This window comes from Rhinolophus sinicus, linkage group LG01, assembly GCF_036562045.2.
Source record: "Rhinolophus sinicus isolate RSC01 linkage group LG01, ASM3656204v1, whole genome shotgun sequence".
NCBI lineage: Eukaryota > Metazoa > Chordata > Mammalia > Chiroptera > Rhinolophidae > Rhinolophus > Rhinolophus sinicus.
In genome coordinates this window covers 152,646,815-152,665,369 of record NC_133751.1, presented here as the reverse complement: position 1 = coordinate 152,665,369, position 18,555 = coordinate 152,646,815, and the positions used below count along the sequence as shown (strand labels likewise).

At 34.7% G+C, this 18,555-nt stretch overlaps 1 protein-coding gene across 10 annotated transcripts in view; it reads left to right on the top strand.

Annotated features, from left to right (window-relative positions):
* The window catches only part of SCN1A (sodium voltage-gated channel alpha subunit 1), a 131,402-nt gene that overhangs the window by 62,075 nt on the left and 50,772 nt on the right, over positions 1-18,555 (top strand). For all 10 annotated transcript variants that reach the window (XM_074337321.1, XM_074337326.1, XM_074337352.1 and 7 more), the window contains 5 exons: positions 10,006-10,126; positions 12,246-12,333; positions 13,446-13,574; positions 15,264-15,355; positions 16,254-16,523. In XM_074337321.1, the coding sequence (XP_074193422.1) occupies positions 10,006-10,126; positions 12,246-12,333; positions 13,446-13,574; positions 15,264-15,355; positions 16,254-16,523 (700 nt within the window). The remainder of the gene's footprint in view (positions 1-10,005; positions 10,127-12,245; positions 12,334-13,445; positions 13,575-15,263; positions 15,356-16,253; positions 16,524-18,555) is intronic.

Genomic DNA, 18,555 nt, shown 5'->3' with positions numbered 1-18,555 from the left:
TGTGCATATTATATAATGTTCAAAAATTCTACTAAAACTGTTAAAGTAGTTTAATCACGGTCAGTGATATTAAAGAAATAGTAACAGCCATCTCATGAACATTCCTGGGGCATGGAAGCATTAAGAATTCTCCAGACCATCAGATGTTTAACGTTTTCAGAAGTAGGTGATAAGAACTAAGGAATAAAATAGTGCTATGAGAAAACTGTCGTAGAATTTCCATACCATGTGAGCTCTGGTCCAGTTGTCTTTAGAACGTCATTACAAGTTGAGTTCCTTTTGTTTATTTACTATAGTTGTGTGGCAAGGCACATTTTAGCTTGTGAACATACCTAGTTTTTACACTTATGGAATTTTTTTTCCCACAGTTACCTTTTATAGCTTGGATTGATTTTGTACCATTTGGCTATACATTCAAATTCTTCACCCACTCTTTGTTATAGAAAACTTCTCTCGACTCATGTTCTTAAAATTACAGATGACTCATTAGTACCATATCCTTTTGACAGTGTGACAGTATACTGGAAATAGCTTGAGATATTTTAGATCTGTAGTGAACATGGGTAAGTTTGTTAATTATGGGATGTAGAAATGTATCCTTTTAAAAGTGTACTCCTTGCTGGTGGTCTCATGGACCATTTAAAAACAACATACTGTCCCTTTTTATCAGCTCTTTTAAAAAAGATGCATACTCCCTCTTTATTGGACCTGCATGAAGAGTCATATATGAATTTGTTATTTTAAATTCATGCTTCATCTGTCATTGCTATAGGAGTTTTCAGTTGTTATATTGGATAGAGTTATTTGTTTTGTTTGTAATTGGGATTAAGGAGTTTTTCTTACAAAAGTAAGTTAATAGAACATCAAAAAAGTAGATGGTAGTTTAAAGCTTATGAGTCCATGAGCTGTCATATGGACAGTCCCCACTTCACAACTTTTCCTTGCATATTTTTGGCTCCTCTAGAACTGCCAGTCACCGAGGTTCTCCCTTACATCCAAGACAGCATACTTGACTTCCAAATCTTTCTTCCTTAATCTCCTTTCTTTGTTACCTCTCAGTCTCTGTCTCAGAAACAATCCCAAGATATTAATGTTGGTAATAAAATAATGGTTAGCATTTATTCAGTACCTACTATATTAGTAAGAGACCTTTCGATTGAAAATGACCAAAGCCCAACAAAAACTAGTTACCAAAAAAAAAAGTATAGAGTGAATCTGGTTTTAATAGCAAAGGATCTAGTACCTAAAACTACATCATTAGGACATAATCTTCTTCCATTTTTGGCTCTACTTTCACCTGTTTTGGCTGCTTTCATAAGCTCGCCCTTTCCAAAAGACGGTAAAAATCGCCACCAGTAGCACTAAACTAACATCCTACAGCCTAGTAAACCCAAGAAAGAGCTATTTTTTTTACTTCAAAAGCTTTAACAAAAGCCCTGGAATTGGTTCTAATTAGGTCTCATGGCCTCCTCTAAACAAATCAGTGTGGCCAAGGGTATGTGATGGTCTCATTGTCTAGAGCAGTGTCACATGTTGACCTGTGCTGCCAACGAGTAGGTCAGCTCCATTAAAGCCACCTGAGCAGACAATGAGGCAGAGGTTCTATCTAAAAGGAAGGCATAGGGACTGTTAAGAAGGTATGGTAGGCAGGCTAAAACAATAGCTCTGTGCTCTGTGCACTATGTATCCAGGTATTTACAGTTCTTATTTAATCCACACGTCCTTCCAAGATAGCCCTTGTCTTTATTTAAAAATAATGAAAAACTGAGGTGAAGTAATTCGCCTAAGATCACAAGGCTATTAAGAAACAGAGACTAGATTTAAAACCAGATCTGTCAGCTTCCATGATCCATGGCCATGATACTTTGGGTCTGCAGTTGTTGTACTAACGATACCAGTGGAAAAGAGAAGTCAGTGATAGAATCTAAATAAACGTGTCACTGCTTTTCCTGCCCTTCTACTCATGCCGCTTTGCTATTTGTGCTCCTTGTCTCCAAAGCTGTCAGTATTTCCCAAAGCTGACTTGGCCTTTCACTACCTCTGGTCCACCAGGAGCATCCCCTGCCTTTGTAAAACCTTAGAGACTCAGTAGATCTGGATCATCTTCTAAAATAACTAGAAAATTACATTTCCCACCAGATTCTAGTTGTGTGATAAGCACCTTTTTTTTCTAAGAGGACAGACTCTGGAAACTTCATCTGTGTGCCTCTGTGAAGAAAGTCCATTTAAATTGGGATCTGAAGGATAGAAAGGAGAAGAGAGAGAAGAGTCTTCCAGGGAAAGGGAACAGCCTATCAGAAGCCATGCACTGTAGCTGGACTGTACTAAGTAAGGAGAGAATAAGATGAGGTTCGGGAGGTGGGTCTGGGGTTAGATTAAAGGGTTTGAAATACATCTTAACGAGTTTGAAGCTTAGGAGTTTGTAGGTTTGGGGTAAAGGAGTGACACGGTCCACTTTGTATTTTAAAAGATCAAGTTAAGTGTCTTTCCAGATGCTCGGTTTAGATTTTTAACAATGAAAATGGAGAATAATGGATAGGATCAGAATTTATTTCGGAGATGTGATGTATAAGTATCAGACAGGACCAAGCTAATGGCATTGTTTTCTGAATATGAAATTTGGGAGGAAAGTTATTGAACAGGAAAGTTCCAATGTGAAAATTGGCACCACTTTCAGATACATTTAAGTGTTCGTATGTATATTTGAGAATCAAACAGGCACACATTTTTAATCTTTTAATCCTTGTATTTATATGGCACTTTAGAATTTATTAAGGGCATTCACATATTTTATTTCATTTCATCCTCCAAAGAATCCTGAGGTTAGTACTACTATAATCTTCTCCATTCAGATGTAGAAATCGACACAGAATAATGTGTTCAAAGTTCTCACACCCGTCTGCAATAAAACAGGGCCTCAAATTAGTTTTTTTCCAGTCAATGAAAAACTAACTGAGCAAGTATTCGTGTATTACAGCCATGATATGGAATAAGATACAGGGCTGAGGAATATTTGACCCCCAGATTTTACCATTTCACACGTGGTTATAGTTTTTCCTCTCTGGCTGAGGTAGAGGCAGATGCATCCAAAACCCTGGCTGATGAGAGCCCAGCTAGGTACCTCCTAGGGGGTCATCTCCTGCACTGGTCCCACCCCCACTATTCCACCCAGCTACAGGCCAGGGTCAGCAATTTCACACACTTTTCTCTGGTTACAAATTCTTCTTTGCAACAGCTTAAAGCCGAGGGAAAAAACGAAAAACTGAGGCATCAAGCTCATAGACACATTTTGTTGACTCATACAATGTTGTTTATTATTTTGAATTAATTTCCAAGATTTATGAATCTAGAGATTATACACACTCACTCGTGCATATATACACAAGCACACAAACACACACATAATAATGTAAATTTAGGGTTTATTTTACAATATCTGGCATCATTGGTTTCCATACTAAAAATTGGCAGGTACCTCTTGCCACCTAGCATCTGTGAGCATTTTGGTTTGTGATCGCTAGCTTATAGACCATAGGGGTAATTAGGTGAAAGCTACATATTAAAGCTAGGTGGGCCACAAGCAGGCAAGGGCCACAGGTAGTTTTTTAGGTTGAATATCCTTAGTCTAAAGGGAAAAATAGAATGAGACTAGGAGAGAAAAAATTTTTTTTAGTATTGCATGTTCACTTCAGAGTCAGGCAGAGAACCTGTGGGAAAGCTTTCCATTCCCCAGTGAATGAGAAAAAGAGGGAAATCTTGGTCTGAATCCACAGGTTATAACAGAAAAGCAGGTAAGTGGGTGAGACCATTTAGAGAGTCCACAGGAACAAAATAGAATTAGATGCTATGGAATTGGCCCAGAATGAGAAAAGTCCCCAGAGACATGTAATAATAGGAATCTCTTGACTTTCTATGCAGTTCTCTACACACAGACCTCTGAAGTGTCTCTCCTGCCACACGGCCCTTATTCCACCCCTCCCTGCTGGAAGCTCTTCTCAAGCCAGTAGCCTGGAGCTGGAAGAAAGTTGATCCCACTTCTGGCAGAGACAGACCCAGGAAATTCTAGTTCCAATGCCAGAGAGACATCAAGGGCGAGAGGTGTATCTTGCAGCCCAAGCTAGTACTATGTTGTGGGGAAATATGTTCGCAGTTCCAAACCATTTACTTCCGAATACATTTTTTCGAATGCAATGTATGTACAAGTTGAAAATTGCTGGTTTTAAATTTTGAGGCTAAAGCATACATTTAATCAACCAATAGTGTGTTTTGCATTTTTCTACTCTTCATATCATTGCTAATCTGCCTGTGTTACTTACGGCTTTTGCCACTACATTTACTTTAAGAGCAGACAAATGCATTAAATTGGGAGTCAGTCCTGTGATTTGGTATTTTTTCAGTGATGTTTAGATAAATGCAAAATTGGATGGGCCTTAGATTTAAACTATTTACTTTCAGGAACATGGCCCCACGACTTAAAAAAAAAAGTTAAGATGATGGACATCTTTAGAAAAAGAGACTGGAAAACTATGGCTTATTAAATTCAACGTCCATCTTGGAAAAATATATAAACACATCACTAGCTAAAAAACTCAGAGACAAGATGACTAGATAATAACAAGTACAGATTCATAAATAGCAATTCCTACCAAACTATTATAACATAATTGCTTCCTTATTGACTAAGTAGTTAGATCAAGGGGGGAGATTTTAATCCACCTATACTATCATTGCTAATTTGAGCAATCTTGAAAATCCCTCGTTAATTAAAACAGATTCACAGCCCTGCTAGTGCAGCACCTGAATTATTTATTAAAAATACAGAATTCTAGGCATCAGAATCTCTACCGAATTGGAATCACGAGAAATTTATGAGCAAAATATACTTATCTTCATTTTTTCAAAACAGGTAAATGAGTCACAGGAAAGTCAGGTAACTTGTCTAGGATCTCACTGCTGGAGGGCCAGGCATCTGACTCCAGAGTCGACACTCTTAATACCTACCTAAATTAAAACAAATCCTACTTATATTGTCTTGATGTTGCTTTACAGGTTATTAAGATGTTGATTATCAGGAATGTTTACCTATTTTTCTTGGTTTGTCTTTAAAAGGAGAAATGACTTTTTCCCTGGCAAGTCTTGCTGAAGAGAGTCTGAGCTAGCAGTGTAGTGAATGGTGTATGTCCAGTTCTGCACCGCCCTATACAGTAGGCATTACACCCGGGGGGCTGTTGTACTTGAGATGTGATGAGTCCAGACTGTGAAGACTTTGAATTGGTGGGAAAACAAGGAGGAAAATATCTCAATATTTTAAATATCGATTTCATCCCTAAATGGTAATATCTTGGATATGTTGGGTTAAAGAAAACATCATTAAAATTAATTTCACCTCTTTATACTTTTTTTAAATATGGCTATTAGAATATTTAAAGTCACATATGTGGCTCAGGTTTGTAGTTCACATAATATTTCTATTGGACAGCTCTGGTTTACGTAAACCTTCACTTATCCTTCTCGATTTTCTTATGTTACGAGAGATAGTTGAACATTTACTAGTTTATAAGCTATCTTATAAGCTTCAAAGGTACTTATGTATCTTTGCTTTCCCTGTAAACCATAGCACAGAGCTTTGCAAATATTGTGCTAAACAATTAATACACATCTTTTGCATTGAAATCAATTCAATTAACAAGTGGACCTAAAACTAGTTACATGCTACTTTCCAGGTATCTGCAATGCTCATACAATATTAATAGCTCATCATATAGGGGATCAAGGTTACTTGAGTTTGGTAACTATATATGAAAAGATAAGTGACAAACTTGACTGATATCAAATATATAGAGTTACATTCCTACAAATGTATCTTTAAAGTGATATTTCATATACAGAATCTCATTTCTAATTCAGTCAAAATGTCATGTTTTAGAATTTGGTCTGAGGCACAAAATTATTCCCATGTTAAAATGATTTCATGAATTTCCTACAGCCTTGGTGTGTCAAGAGAAGCCTGTTTCAAGCTTCTTGCTACTGTATCAGCCTCTTCTTCTCCACCACCAATTTTGAAGTTTTTCTTTTGTACTGAAGTGACTTCAGGGAATAAAAATTATCTTGAATTGTGTTTATGAAATTTGTATAGAACTCATTAAATTTAAAGGATGCTAAGATACCTCATTGTAGTAAGCCATCCAATACATCTTTTTAAAAAACTCAATACTGAGCTGTATGTTTAGAAATGGTTAAGATGGTAAATTTTATGTTATAGGTTTTGCCACAATTTTTAAAAAATGACAGAAAAAAATTTTTTTTAAGTGACAGTTGAAAAGTTCATAAATCTTGATTTAAAGTTACATAATATTTGTTTATACGTTTGGCTAGTCTTTGAATTTTTTCCTTTTGAGCCCTTTCTTATCTGTGAAATAAGGAAGGCAAATATCTATATATTTGAAAATTCTAGAGTGACTTGATTACTCGTGATAAACAATGTTCCCTTCTGACTGTCTTCTCCCTTCAATATCATCAGTACCATTATTTGGAGAAACATGTATCTGAGAGTCCTTAGAGCCAAGTACCTTTCATTGGAAGTAAATGTTTGACTCTTGCAAGCAACTATAAGGAGGATAGATACAGAAAGATGAAGAAATAGACATCAAATCAGTTGCAAATAGTAAATTTGAAGTTCTAAATGGAACTTACTAACTGACATAAAGATGAAAACACATTTAAGATGCTACCTACTGGATTGCTCTATAAGTCTGCTTTACTGGAAGACTGTTTGAAATCAACCCATAAATACTTTAAAGCAACATTGATGAAGTTTTCTGATAAGTATATATGTTTCAACCCGAGAAAAATAGAGTCCTCTGAAATGTTCACCTCATGTTATTGTATCATCATCTTCCTGGGAAGCTCTAGCAAGTATGCCTTGGCTATGAGTATGTGTTGTGAAAAACTAAAACAGAACAAACATTGTACAGTAAAACCTCATAATTTCATTATAAATTCAGATTGCAAGCACTTTCACATTGTACACATATTTCTTATAAATACGAAGTTAAAAATAATTATCTCCCACACATTCTTTGAATTTCGTAAATAAATAAAAGGAATACAACCTAAAATCAGTGAAAAGTTTCCATCTAAGGCTGGAACAATTGAGAATTATGTCCACTTGCCTTTCGTTCTTTTGTGTCTAAGTATTAACTCCGCTAAAAGGACTTTTTTATTTAGAATTACTTATCAGCATCAGGGGTGCTGTGACTTTCTTTCAATTCACCTTACTGAGTTCCAGCCCTTTGGACTCACTTTTTGGGCCCCCCCTCTGTTCAATTTCTGAATCTTGCTTCTTTTTCATTTTAGTCTTCAGGGCAGAATTTTCCTTTCTCTCCTCCGCGCCTTTTATTGGCTTGCACAGCTTCCCCATTTGCTTTATCACCTAGTCCTCCATCTACTTCCTTCTTCCTTTATTACCTCTGCTCATGGTTTGGGCTGAAGGGTGAACACACCCGTGTCAGAGGTGATCTCTTCTGAGCATGGGCACATCATTGTATTAGGTGCAAAACCAACTGCGGTTTTTGCAATTGTTTTTAACCTTTTAAACTGCAATTACTTTTGCACCAACCAAATAGGCTGAGCCGGGTGATTTTCCTTGTCCACTGAGCTACAATCAGTACCATCATCATCCCCTTCACCCTCAAGCCCATGATTTAGGCCACCTATGAATTTCAGCTGCTTCTCCACTATCTCTGAATCATGTATTTCAAAATTAGCCAATGATATTATTTTAAATAAGGAAATTCTTATTTTTAAAATACATATTCTAGGTTATATTTTACTGGCTCTCCCATTCCTAGCCCCCAATATTTCTGTTAGGTTTTATTTAGCATATTTTTTGGAGAAAGGGAGCATATGTAGTAGGTTTGCAAGGTGGACCATATTCAGTCCTGAATTATCTCTCTTTGGGCCTTTTTGTGTCCTTTCATGCATGTACTCCCTAGGGCAAAGGCATTTGCAGTGCACAAGTCTTTTCATGTTTTACAATGATCTCACAATGTCATTTAGGGACGGGGCACTGAATGAATGAGAAAAAAAGGGGGCTATGTACTGTAGACACAGGTGATTGCTCCTTCAGTAAGAGCAAGTGAAACTCTCCCCTCCTACAATGGACTTGGTATATGGTTTTCTTTGTATTCTGAACCCATAGCCCTTCAAAGATGAACGAGGAAGTATACAGTCAAAGTTATACTTACAGCAACGCTTCTCAAACTCTCCGTCAGAAAGATGAGGTCACCATTCTTCTATAAAATACAATAAGGTTAATTTCTAGATAATTGCAAGAGACCCACAAAACAGAGCCGCCCTTTTTATTATTACACTCAACAAATATAAAATTAGTTTGTCAGATTGTCTTAAAAGTTTCTAAACACTTTCTTGTCACAGACCAAGAACAACTTGGAAACCAACACTAGTTGGGAGAACACACTTTCTCAACCCTGATTCTGGGCACTTCTAACCATACACAGGGCAACTCCATACAGTGACTCTTGAACAACATGGGTTTGAATGGCATGGGTCCACTAGTGTGTGATTTTTTTTAAAAAAATCAATACTGTGAATGCATTTTCTGTTCCTTAGGATTTTCTTAATATTTTCTTTTTCTAGTTTATTGTAAGAATGCAGTATACAACACCTATAGCATGCAAAATATATGTTAATTGGATATCTGTATTATAGGTAAGGCTTCCAGTCAACAATAGGCTATTAGTTAAGTTTTGAGGAATCAAAAGTTACCGGCAGATTTTTTATTGCACAAGGATCAGTGACTCTAACGGCTGTGTTGTAAATATTTTGGAGTGATTACTCTACTTGAATTTGGAAAACCCTGAAGGTAGAGGGAAAAATAAATGAGAAATCTATGAATGACCAGAAGACTAAATGTCGTACACTCTTATCAGAAATTCTTTGTAGAATGTAAAAATAAAATTAATACTTGTTGTGTCATAATGTAATCTACACAGATACAGATCCTAAAGTGGAAAAGCAAACTTTTGAAGCATGGGTGAATTTTAATTTTAAAAGTTTGAGTTTCCTTTCCCAAGATATATTCTTCACAGAGAAAATGACTACCCTCTGCCCAGCTCTGTCTGATTATAAGTAAATTTCTTAAGAAGCACTGAGTCAGAATTCCTCATATGCTATTGTATGTTGCTGCTCAAATATTTTTTTTGTTTTCACACTGCTAATTGCTTTTCAATGTACCTAATTTTTAGAATGCAGTTTCATTCACGTTCATGGATCCTAGATTCTGCAGGGGCTTTGAGTTTTTCCTCTGTGCTAAGAAAGCACTACATGAGACAGGCAGTCAATTGGGATTAAACTTCAGAGTGTCAGCTAACTCAGAAATCCCAGTTCAGAATTTAGCACTCCTAGTCAACAGATATTCTCCAGGGAACTTGGCCTTCAAAAATCAATTATTGGAGTATATCCATCTAACCTAAGAGTGGGTTTGAAGGAGACTGTTTTTATTTCCTAATACAAATAGAGTGATAATGTTTATTTTATAAGCGTAAATGGTACACGAATATTTTTTTTAATGGATTAGTTCTATTTTGCATTCCATAGGATTAATTTTCAAGATATTAGAAATGGGAAAGCTGAAATCCTTACAAAAGGAATGTAATGTCTTAGGATTTTTAGAATAAAATGAAGTATGCACCTATTTAAGACATTCACTTAACTCAGATGCTTAAAATATTAAGATAATAAATATATTTTCTTGACCAAATGTCTTCTTCATGATGAAATTGCAGGTAAGTGTCAGGTAAAAGGTAAGTGATACCATCGGATGTCCTCTCTAGTTCATAAGAGATCAAGTGACAGTTTGTCTTCATGGTGCATATCAAAAGTCGCAACGTTGGAATGATTCATTATGACAAATAACAGAAAGTAGGCAATAGAGTTCAAATGGTTTATACTTTTATACTTCTATGTTGTGTTCCTATCTTACAGACGTTTATAGTATTGAATAAAGGGAAGGCCATCTTCCGGTTCAGTGCCACCTCTGCCCTGTACATTTTAACTCCCTTCAATCCTCTTAGGAAAATAGCTATTAAGATTTTGGTACATTCATATCCTTTTCAAGTGATAAATATTAATTTTTTTGTACATAATTTATAAGTGCTTTGTAGCTAAATATAAAATTAAGGTGAGAAATGTCCATATTTTAGGGCTTTCATCACTCTCATTTTGTATCTTCTTTTTTCATATAAACCTTTTTTTAATGTTTGCTAATCACATAGATGTCACTGAAAATTACAAAGTCTTTAACATTATGTAAATATTATGTATATATATTAAATATAGCTCAAATATATCTTATATATCAAAGTCTTTAATGTTATATACATATATATCTATATCTTTCTAAAATTACTTGTATGTATCGAGTCGTACAAATCTAGTGTAAGATAACCATATTTATGTTTACCATCTTTGTACAAAGTTTGTGATTATCTAAAATTTGCAGTGAATAATGCAATAATAACAAAGAAGTATACTTCCAGAAACAAGATTAGACATATATATAATATCAAGCATTTTGATGTAACTGAGAATAAAACTTTAAGCATATTTTCCATGGGAGAATGTCAGGGGGCTTTGGCCAACACTTACTTAACTCTGGAACTTTCCTAATGAAATTTGTAAAGACAGTATTGGAATATTGGTTGAATTTCAAATTTAAATCATTGCATTATGATTCTGCCATTCAGAACTGATTGCTTAGTAAAGATTCTAGAAGTGAATGAAAGAAGCTGAGATTATATATATTTCTAAATGGTCTTTACGGATTTGGCTTTGTGTTTCCCACTGGCGTTAAAAAAAAAAAAAAGACTGCAACTAAATTCATTTGTTCATATTCATTGGCAAAAACTTCATATCTGATTATGCTTCATTTGATGGCTTTGGCATTAATAAATAAAGAAATACTTTTGTAATGATGATGAACTCATACTACCTTATTTTAAAGAAAAAGGTTTCCAAAATTTAAAAGTCCATTCTATTTTTAAACTGACAGCAAGCGATTCCTTAGTGGCATAAATATGCTATTTCTAACATTAAAAGATTTGAAATATAAAAAAATCATATGTTCAGCATTTTTATATTTGTGGAGGTTTCCTTATCCTAGTTTGTGTTCCTAGTGCCATCATGTGGTCATTTGATGAAAACTTTCTTTTTACTTATGGAAAATTTTGTTTTTGGCAATAAACTGTAGTGGAACTATTGGAAGTGAAGGCAGGAAACCTGTGTTCTAGTCCTCATCCAAGTTATCTAATTTCTCTAGGGCTTAGGCCTTATATCTCTGATTTCTAAAATATAGTGATTAGACTAGCTGCTTTGCTAGGTTCAGCTCCATGATTCTGTTATGTCTTAGTCATTTGTTTTAGCTAACACTTGGATCATGTCTACTAATATACAGGTCTGTTCCAAGTACTTCACACGTATTAACTCATTTACCCTGCACCTAAAACTGATGAGATCTATGCTTGATTAGGGCTATACAAAATTAGCTCCATTGTATAAAAGTCAGTGGAGACATAAAAAGATTCAGTGGCATGGAAAAGCTGAGTGACTTATCTAAGACCACTTTTATGTTGAATTTTAATTACTTCACATCATGTAAGTCTTAGCCTTCAAGAATATTCACTTTTAATGGTATCCAATGCTGCTGCACTTGTACGAACTCAGTCAAAGTTGAGGAACCTGACACCTAGCAGCATGCTGCACTTTGTACATATTTTTTTTAATATATTCAACTATATTGTATAATATGTATTTAAGAATTACAATGTTGCAGCTATGTACCTTCTTCAACAATTTACTATTTTAATCACCGGAATGAGTTCAAGCCAATGTTTTCTGCTCAAAAATTGTATGACTCTAGTTTTCCCAATAAAGTTCTCTGGATGGTAAATATATTGATTTAATAATAGTAACAAAAGCAACACTTTGTACTTACATAAAGCTTTCTTGTACATGATTTCATTTAATCTATACCATTACTCTGTGAGGGTGATATTATTAACGACATTTTACTGATGATAAAACAAATTTACAGAGGTTAGATGACTTGCCCATAGTGTATTTATCATTGAGTCCTGAGTAAACTGTAGTTTAAGGTTTTTGATGTTATTTTTATATAATACATGGATTTGGATTTCTTGTGTGTGTTCCTTAACAATAACCCACATTGTTCAGCATGCTAATTATGTGCACTATTTTGACAAACTGTGTGTTTATGACAATGAGTAATCCTCCTGACTGGACAAAGAATGTAGAGTAAGTTCAACTTATATTTTAAACCACCTAGTATGTGAGTACATATATGTATGTGTGATAGATAGATAGATAGATAAATAGATGATAGATATAAATAGATTTATAGTCATATAGACGTAGATACATTTGTATTTAGGATTTTGAAACTATGTTTCACTGCACCTTCTAAATAAAACTGAAGAGCATTTTAATTAAGGCTATTTCTAGACATGATTACAAAGCAGGAAGACAATACTCATTGATCCTCAGGCCTGATGGTGTTGGATCTAATATCTCTCCCCTTCACCTGCACTTGGTGGTTACCAGAAGTCCATCACTCTTGGACATGCACCACTTTTCCTTTAGGATCTACAGTGACCAAAGTAAATGCGATGAAAGCAATTGTGGAGAAGAGCCAGTATGGTAGACCTTGGTTCCAGTTAAATTCCAGATGAATTCAGTGAGTTAAGAATTTATGGGGGCAAGTGATACACACCATACAAAGACAACGTTGAGTCTCACAAAGTTGTCCCTTCCATCAGGCATGTCCACTTCATGTCAGGCTTGCATCAATTTCAAGAGCAGTCACCAAAAAAATTTTCTGGAAAAAAAAATCCCAAAAGTTGGGATTTTAGAACTTGAACGTTCAATGGGCTGAAGGCCAAACTAACTGAAGTGAAAGTTAGGGTAACATTTTCAGAAACTGACTACATTGATGGGCTCTGTTCTGGGGTACCTCTGAGGGCTGAGGGTCCAGATTTGTCATAAGAGCTGTTGTTGTTGCCCACGCTGCCCGTGGTAACCACTATTGCTCTGTGGCTGCTGACCTTTAAAACAATGACCCCGAACATATTCCCAAGAACCTCTTCCATTCTTGGACACTTACAGACTGGAACCAGTCAGAAAAGGAACAAAGATTATGAAGGAAATATAACTTATATACAAATAATTCCTGAAGTTAACATGTGAAGCCCACAGGTTTTTCCTCACTATAGTTTCTGTGATTGTTGTTCTCCCAAATTCTGAACAGAAGATTTTAACTTATGTATTCCACTGACAAAATAATAAGAAATTGATGATACGCTATGAAAAAAAAGTATTACTTTTTAATTTCTTTTGGATACTTGTTCCAGATACACCTTCACAGGAATATATACTTTTGAATCACTTATAAAAATTATTGCGAGGGGCTTCTGTGTAGAAGATTTTACTTTCCTTCGGGACCCATGGAACTGGCTCGACTTTACTGTCATTACATTTGCGTAAGTGCCTTTTTGAAGCTTCAAAAGAGATGGTTTGATTTTGTATGAATGCTTATGCTTTGAAAGTATAAGTTTGCTTTAACTGTAGAATATTTTGGTGTGATTTATACATTTAAGCTTCGGATTTTAATTTAGCACCACAGAGGTCAAAGTGGCATTTCACTTTGGCATAAAGGCTGTGCAGTGGTTGAAGTTACAGTTTTCACATGTAACATCTGTCAGCAAATTTCATACATGCTGCTTTTTCAAAACACACACACAGAGATACACCCTATGAAAGCACAAGTGTATTCATAATACATCTGTGAAAATGGCTTTTTAAAATTACAGTCACAAACAACTCTGCTGGTGTCACAAACTTTCATTGACCTTATCCATACTATGTACTCTCTCCATCTTCTTTGATTACTTTAGGAGCATAATAGAAAATAAGCACCTACTGAACATTCTGACAAATCAAGCTAATAGGAAAAATAAGGCATTTAATTATGTAGTTAATATGAAATTACTCCATCAGCAAATTAATTTTAAGACCTATAAACAGACATACTCTCTTGGCAACTTCCCATTTCTAAACTGATTCTTTTTCTTTCTTCCTCTCTTCTTTCCTATTATAATTTTCTTCCTCTCTTTCTTTACCCTCAGCATAAACCTTCTTATCCTTATCTCCTTTCCAGATACATTCAGTAATGTGCCCAGCTTCTGCATCCCTGTCCTTTTTTTGCTCTAGTGGTAAACCTCCCCAAGAAAGAAGAGACTCAGGAAAGTAATAGAAGTAAATTCACGAGTAGGTGAAATCAGAATGTGGAGGAAAGTGGTCCAGCACCATGTGCTCTCCTGATTCCTTCAACAGCTAACCTTTTTGGCCTCTGACAGGTGTAATGGGATGGACAGGAGGAGGAGTAGAGCTGATACACGCAGGTCCAAATGCTGCCTGTCTCCTAGTAATTCCTTATCTAGTCAGGAGAAGCCAACTAGTCGCCTTTCCCTCTGGCCACAGTTCAAAAGAAGGCATGTTGGGACTAATGTTTTTTTGTAAAGAATAAAATAGCAGTAAAGGCAGGGGCATCATTGAGCTCCCATAAAATATTGTCCTTAATTTGTCTAACTTTCACTTAAGAGTTGCACGAGGGAAAGTTTATTGTGTACAGATAGTCAGTAAGGCAAGCTGCTTTTTCATGCTTAAGATTCTCTTGGACGATTTCATACATTATTTTTTTCTAACTGAAACTATGGCCAGGGTTTATTTTCTTTTTGCTTAATTCTCCTAAGTTACACATGATGTTGGTTGTATTGCTTTTCAGAATGGCAACAGGATTGTACTTTATGAAGTTTACATCTAGTTAATGTGAGTAAAGAAAACAATACCAATAGACTCTAATGTCTAAATTGCTACTTACAAAATTATCATTTAAAATCTCCAAGAAGGTCTTTATAAAAGACCCAAGAAAATAATATAAATCCTGCTTAAATCTTGAATAACTCTGATTTAATTCTACAGGTATGTAACAGAATTTGTAAACCTAGGCAATTTTTCAGCTCTTCGAACTTTCAGAGTCTTGAGAGCTTTGAAAACTATTTCTGTAATTACAGGTAAGAAGTGATTAGTGAAAAACATAAGGCTCCTTGTACCTACAGCTCTTTCTTTGTATCTTGTTATTGTGTTTGTGTGTGAACTCCCTATTACAGATATGTGACAGAGTTTGTGGACCTGGGCAATGTCTCAGCGTTGAGAACATTCAGAGTTCTCCGAGCACTGAAAACAATTTCAGTCATTCCAGGTGAGAGCTAGGTTAAACACTAAGGCTAATCCATCATGTTTTTTTTTCAGTAACAGTTTCTTTGCTTGACATTCAGGATCACAGAAAATCAGGAACAATGATAATCAAAATAATTTAAAATAACGATAGCCAATATCAGGTGTTTAAAGAAAATGATTCTTATTATTTGGACAAAAGTTTTTATGGTCTCACATTTTTTGTCAGCCTTGGAGTTTAATAATTCCTTGCATGAGACACTGTAACATACAGTCCGTGCTTTTTTTTTTTCCTTCTTAACAGTTGTACCAAAGAGTTATTCCCTATTGAATATGTACCAATCTGTAATTTCTTGTTCATTTTTGGCATTGATGACTATGTCTATACAATGTAACCTTAATATTGCTTTTAAAGACAAAGGATTAAGATAATAAAGAATAACATGAGTCTTGTGGAGGATTTATTTTCTTAAAGTGCATTATACTCCAAACCACCTCCAGTTTTATAGCAAAATCTTTCTTAATTAGAAGTAGGAATTCAAAAACATTTATTCACATAATTTGTTACAAAAATGACAACTGAAAGTATGTCAGTTTTATAACAATGAAAATTGTGGAGCAAATTTCACTAGCAACAAAGAGAAATACAAGTTCCTTTCATTGATATTGGCGCCATGAAGACCATGAACCTCCCGTGTTTTCTCCCAATGTAGTGGGATACGGATCTTCCTTTCATTGTTTGGATCATTGCGTATCTGGAGGTCGTCTCCATTAGCCCTTCAGCCTACCATAAAGTGTTGCTCTTCCACAAGCATCGCAGGCGTTTTCAGACTTATGCATGGAATCTGTTTTCAAAAAAATTGTGTAAGGTTTTGTTTTTCAGGTGTTCTAAATCTTAATAGTAACAATATCCTTTCCTTCAGGCCTGAAGACCATTGTGGGGGCCCTGATCCAGTCTGTGAAGAAGCTCTCGGACGTCATGATCCTGACTGTGTTCTGTCTGAGCGTGTTCGCGCTGATCGGGCTGCAGCTCTTCATGGGCAACCTGCGGAATAAATGTGTGCTATGGCCCCCCACCAATTCCTCCCTGGAGGAGCATAGTATAGAGAAGAATATAACTGTGAATTACAATGGCACACTTATAAACGAAACTGTCATTGAGTTTGACTGGAAATCATATATTCAAGATTCAAGTAAGAATTACTGTTGTATAGATTCATCTTTTCAGTGTTGAGCTGCCTTCCATTTAGGCATGGGTAATTTCTTAAATGGTTGCATAACAGGTTGTAATCTATTAATCATCATATCAATGGTTTACACATACATTTAATTGTTTTATTGATAACTATTCTAATTTTGACTCCTAACTGGCATCTTCTGTTGTATCATCAAATGGGAGGCTGAAGAATTAAGCTACAAAGAAATTTTCCTAGGACCTTTGGGTGCCGTCCATTCTTGTGATAATTGAGACAATCAAATAATATAATATACTGTAAAGCCATATGTGAACTCTAAAGTGCTATGCAGCTATAACCCATTGAACACTAATTACAGCATGCCTTTCTGTACTCGAGACTGTACAGGATGTGAGGAAAATAATGGTGATGACACATGGCTTCAGAGTGCTTATAGTTCAGTAGGTTATTTTAATTGTCATTTTATGAAATCCAGTGAGACCTAATGATAAACAGTATTCTTACATTTATAGAATAAAAATTAAAAGTAGTATTACATCAAAGAGAAGGTAATTAAAGTCAACTAAGATTTAGAAGAGAGTAATGAAAATGCCAGATAAATCAGTAAAGATATGGGACAGTTTATTTTTATTTCAGGACTTTAGACAAAATAGTCAAATGTTTAAATAGTCTACTCTGGAAGAATGGAAAAATAATTGGCCTAATATTTTTTCTCTTTTTAGAGTGACAATAAAAGAAGGAACGTTTTTGTCTCTCTCTTTTACTTAATTCTAGTACGTGCCAGTAGCAGTATTTCAAAAGCAGAGTAAGAATGTTATTCATGGGGAGAGGGAATGTCATTTTTTAAAGAAAAAATATCAAATATATAAAACTTATACTCTACATTTACTTATATTTAGCTATATGTTTATTATTTTAAGGTAATGACCAATATTTAGGAAAAATATCAAAAAAGAAAGAAAACCTAGTGACTGGATGTGTGGAAAAAGTAGGATTAGTCATAAAAGGTTACTGAGGTTTGATAATTCTTAAACTAATGATACCATAATAATAATATAAAAAAGTTAATCAGTGTCTTTTTATAGTTGCAGATCTGGAAAATACCTCGGTTGATACAGATTAACTCTTCTATATTAGTGATATGCCCACAAGTAATTTACCAACAATTGTAAATCTCTAGATTAAGAAAAATGCTTTGATTAAGAAAAATATGTGTCAGAGCAATACATGAAATTCTCCTTCTTCGCTTCATTTGCCAGTAATTCCACTGCTGTCATCAACTACCTGAAATCTGTTTATTTTTAAAAATTGAATACGAAGGAACTATGAGGATGTCACTTAAGGTTTATTCTCACCAGGGAAAAGTTACTGGATTTCATTTCCTTATATTCAAATTCAAGGATATTTGAGGTCATTTTCAGCTCTAAAAACCTGTTTTTTATCATTTTGCCTAATAATATTCCATTTGTGGAAAAATATTATTTTAAAACAAATTCAAATATAAACAAAGTAGTTTGTCTTTGAAAGTACTAGAAAATTAAATTTATTAAAACTAAAGATAAACGTTATGACTGAAAGTTTTATTTTCTTCAGTTTAAGCTTATAGATCATTGACTTTAATGGGAAAAACTTCACTTATAAATATCTGATATCAAAAATTAATCCAGAAATGATCCTTTCACTTTGTTTAATTTTAACTAAAAGTTAAGAAATTATATCTGAATTTTTCTGTCTATGTTCAAAGAAGTAAAGACATTGGAAATGAAAATTATATTTCCTATTATGTGTTTTTATATCCCTTACGGAACTATGCATAGAATACATTTCTCTGAAAATTTAGCATCTAGAAACTATTTCTTCTTAGAAAATCTAAACTTTTAATTCTTAAAACATTTTCTTACAAAACAATTATTTAATTTCATGTGTTTCTTCTTGTCATCCCTTTACTTATTCATTCAGTAAACTTTATTTAAAGGCTACTCGGTCCCAAACATTGGTAAATGGAAATAATTAATGGTTAGATTTTCTT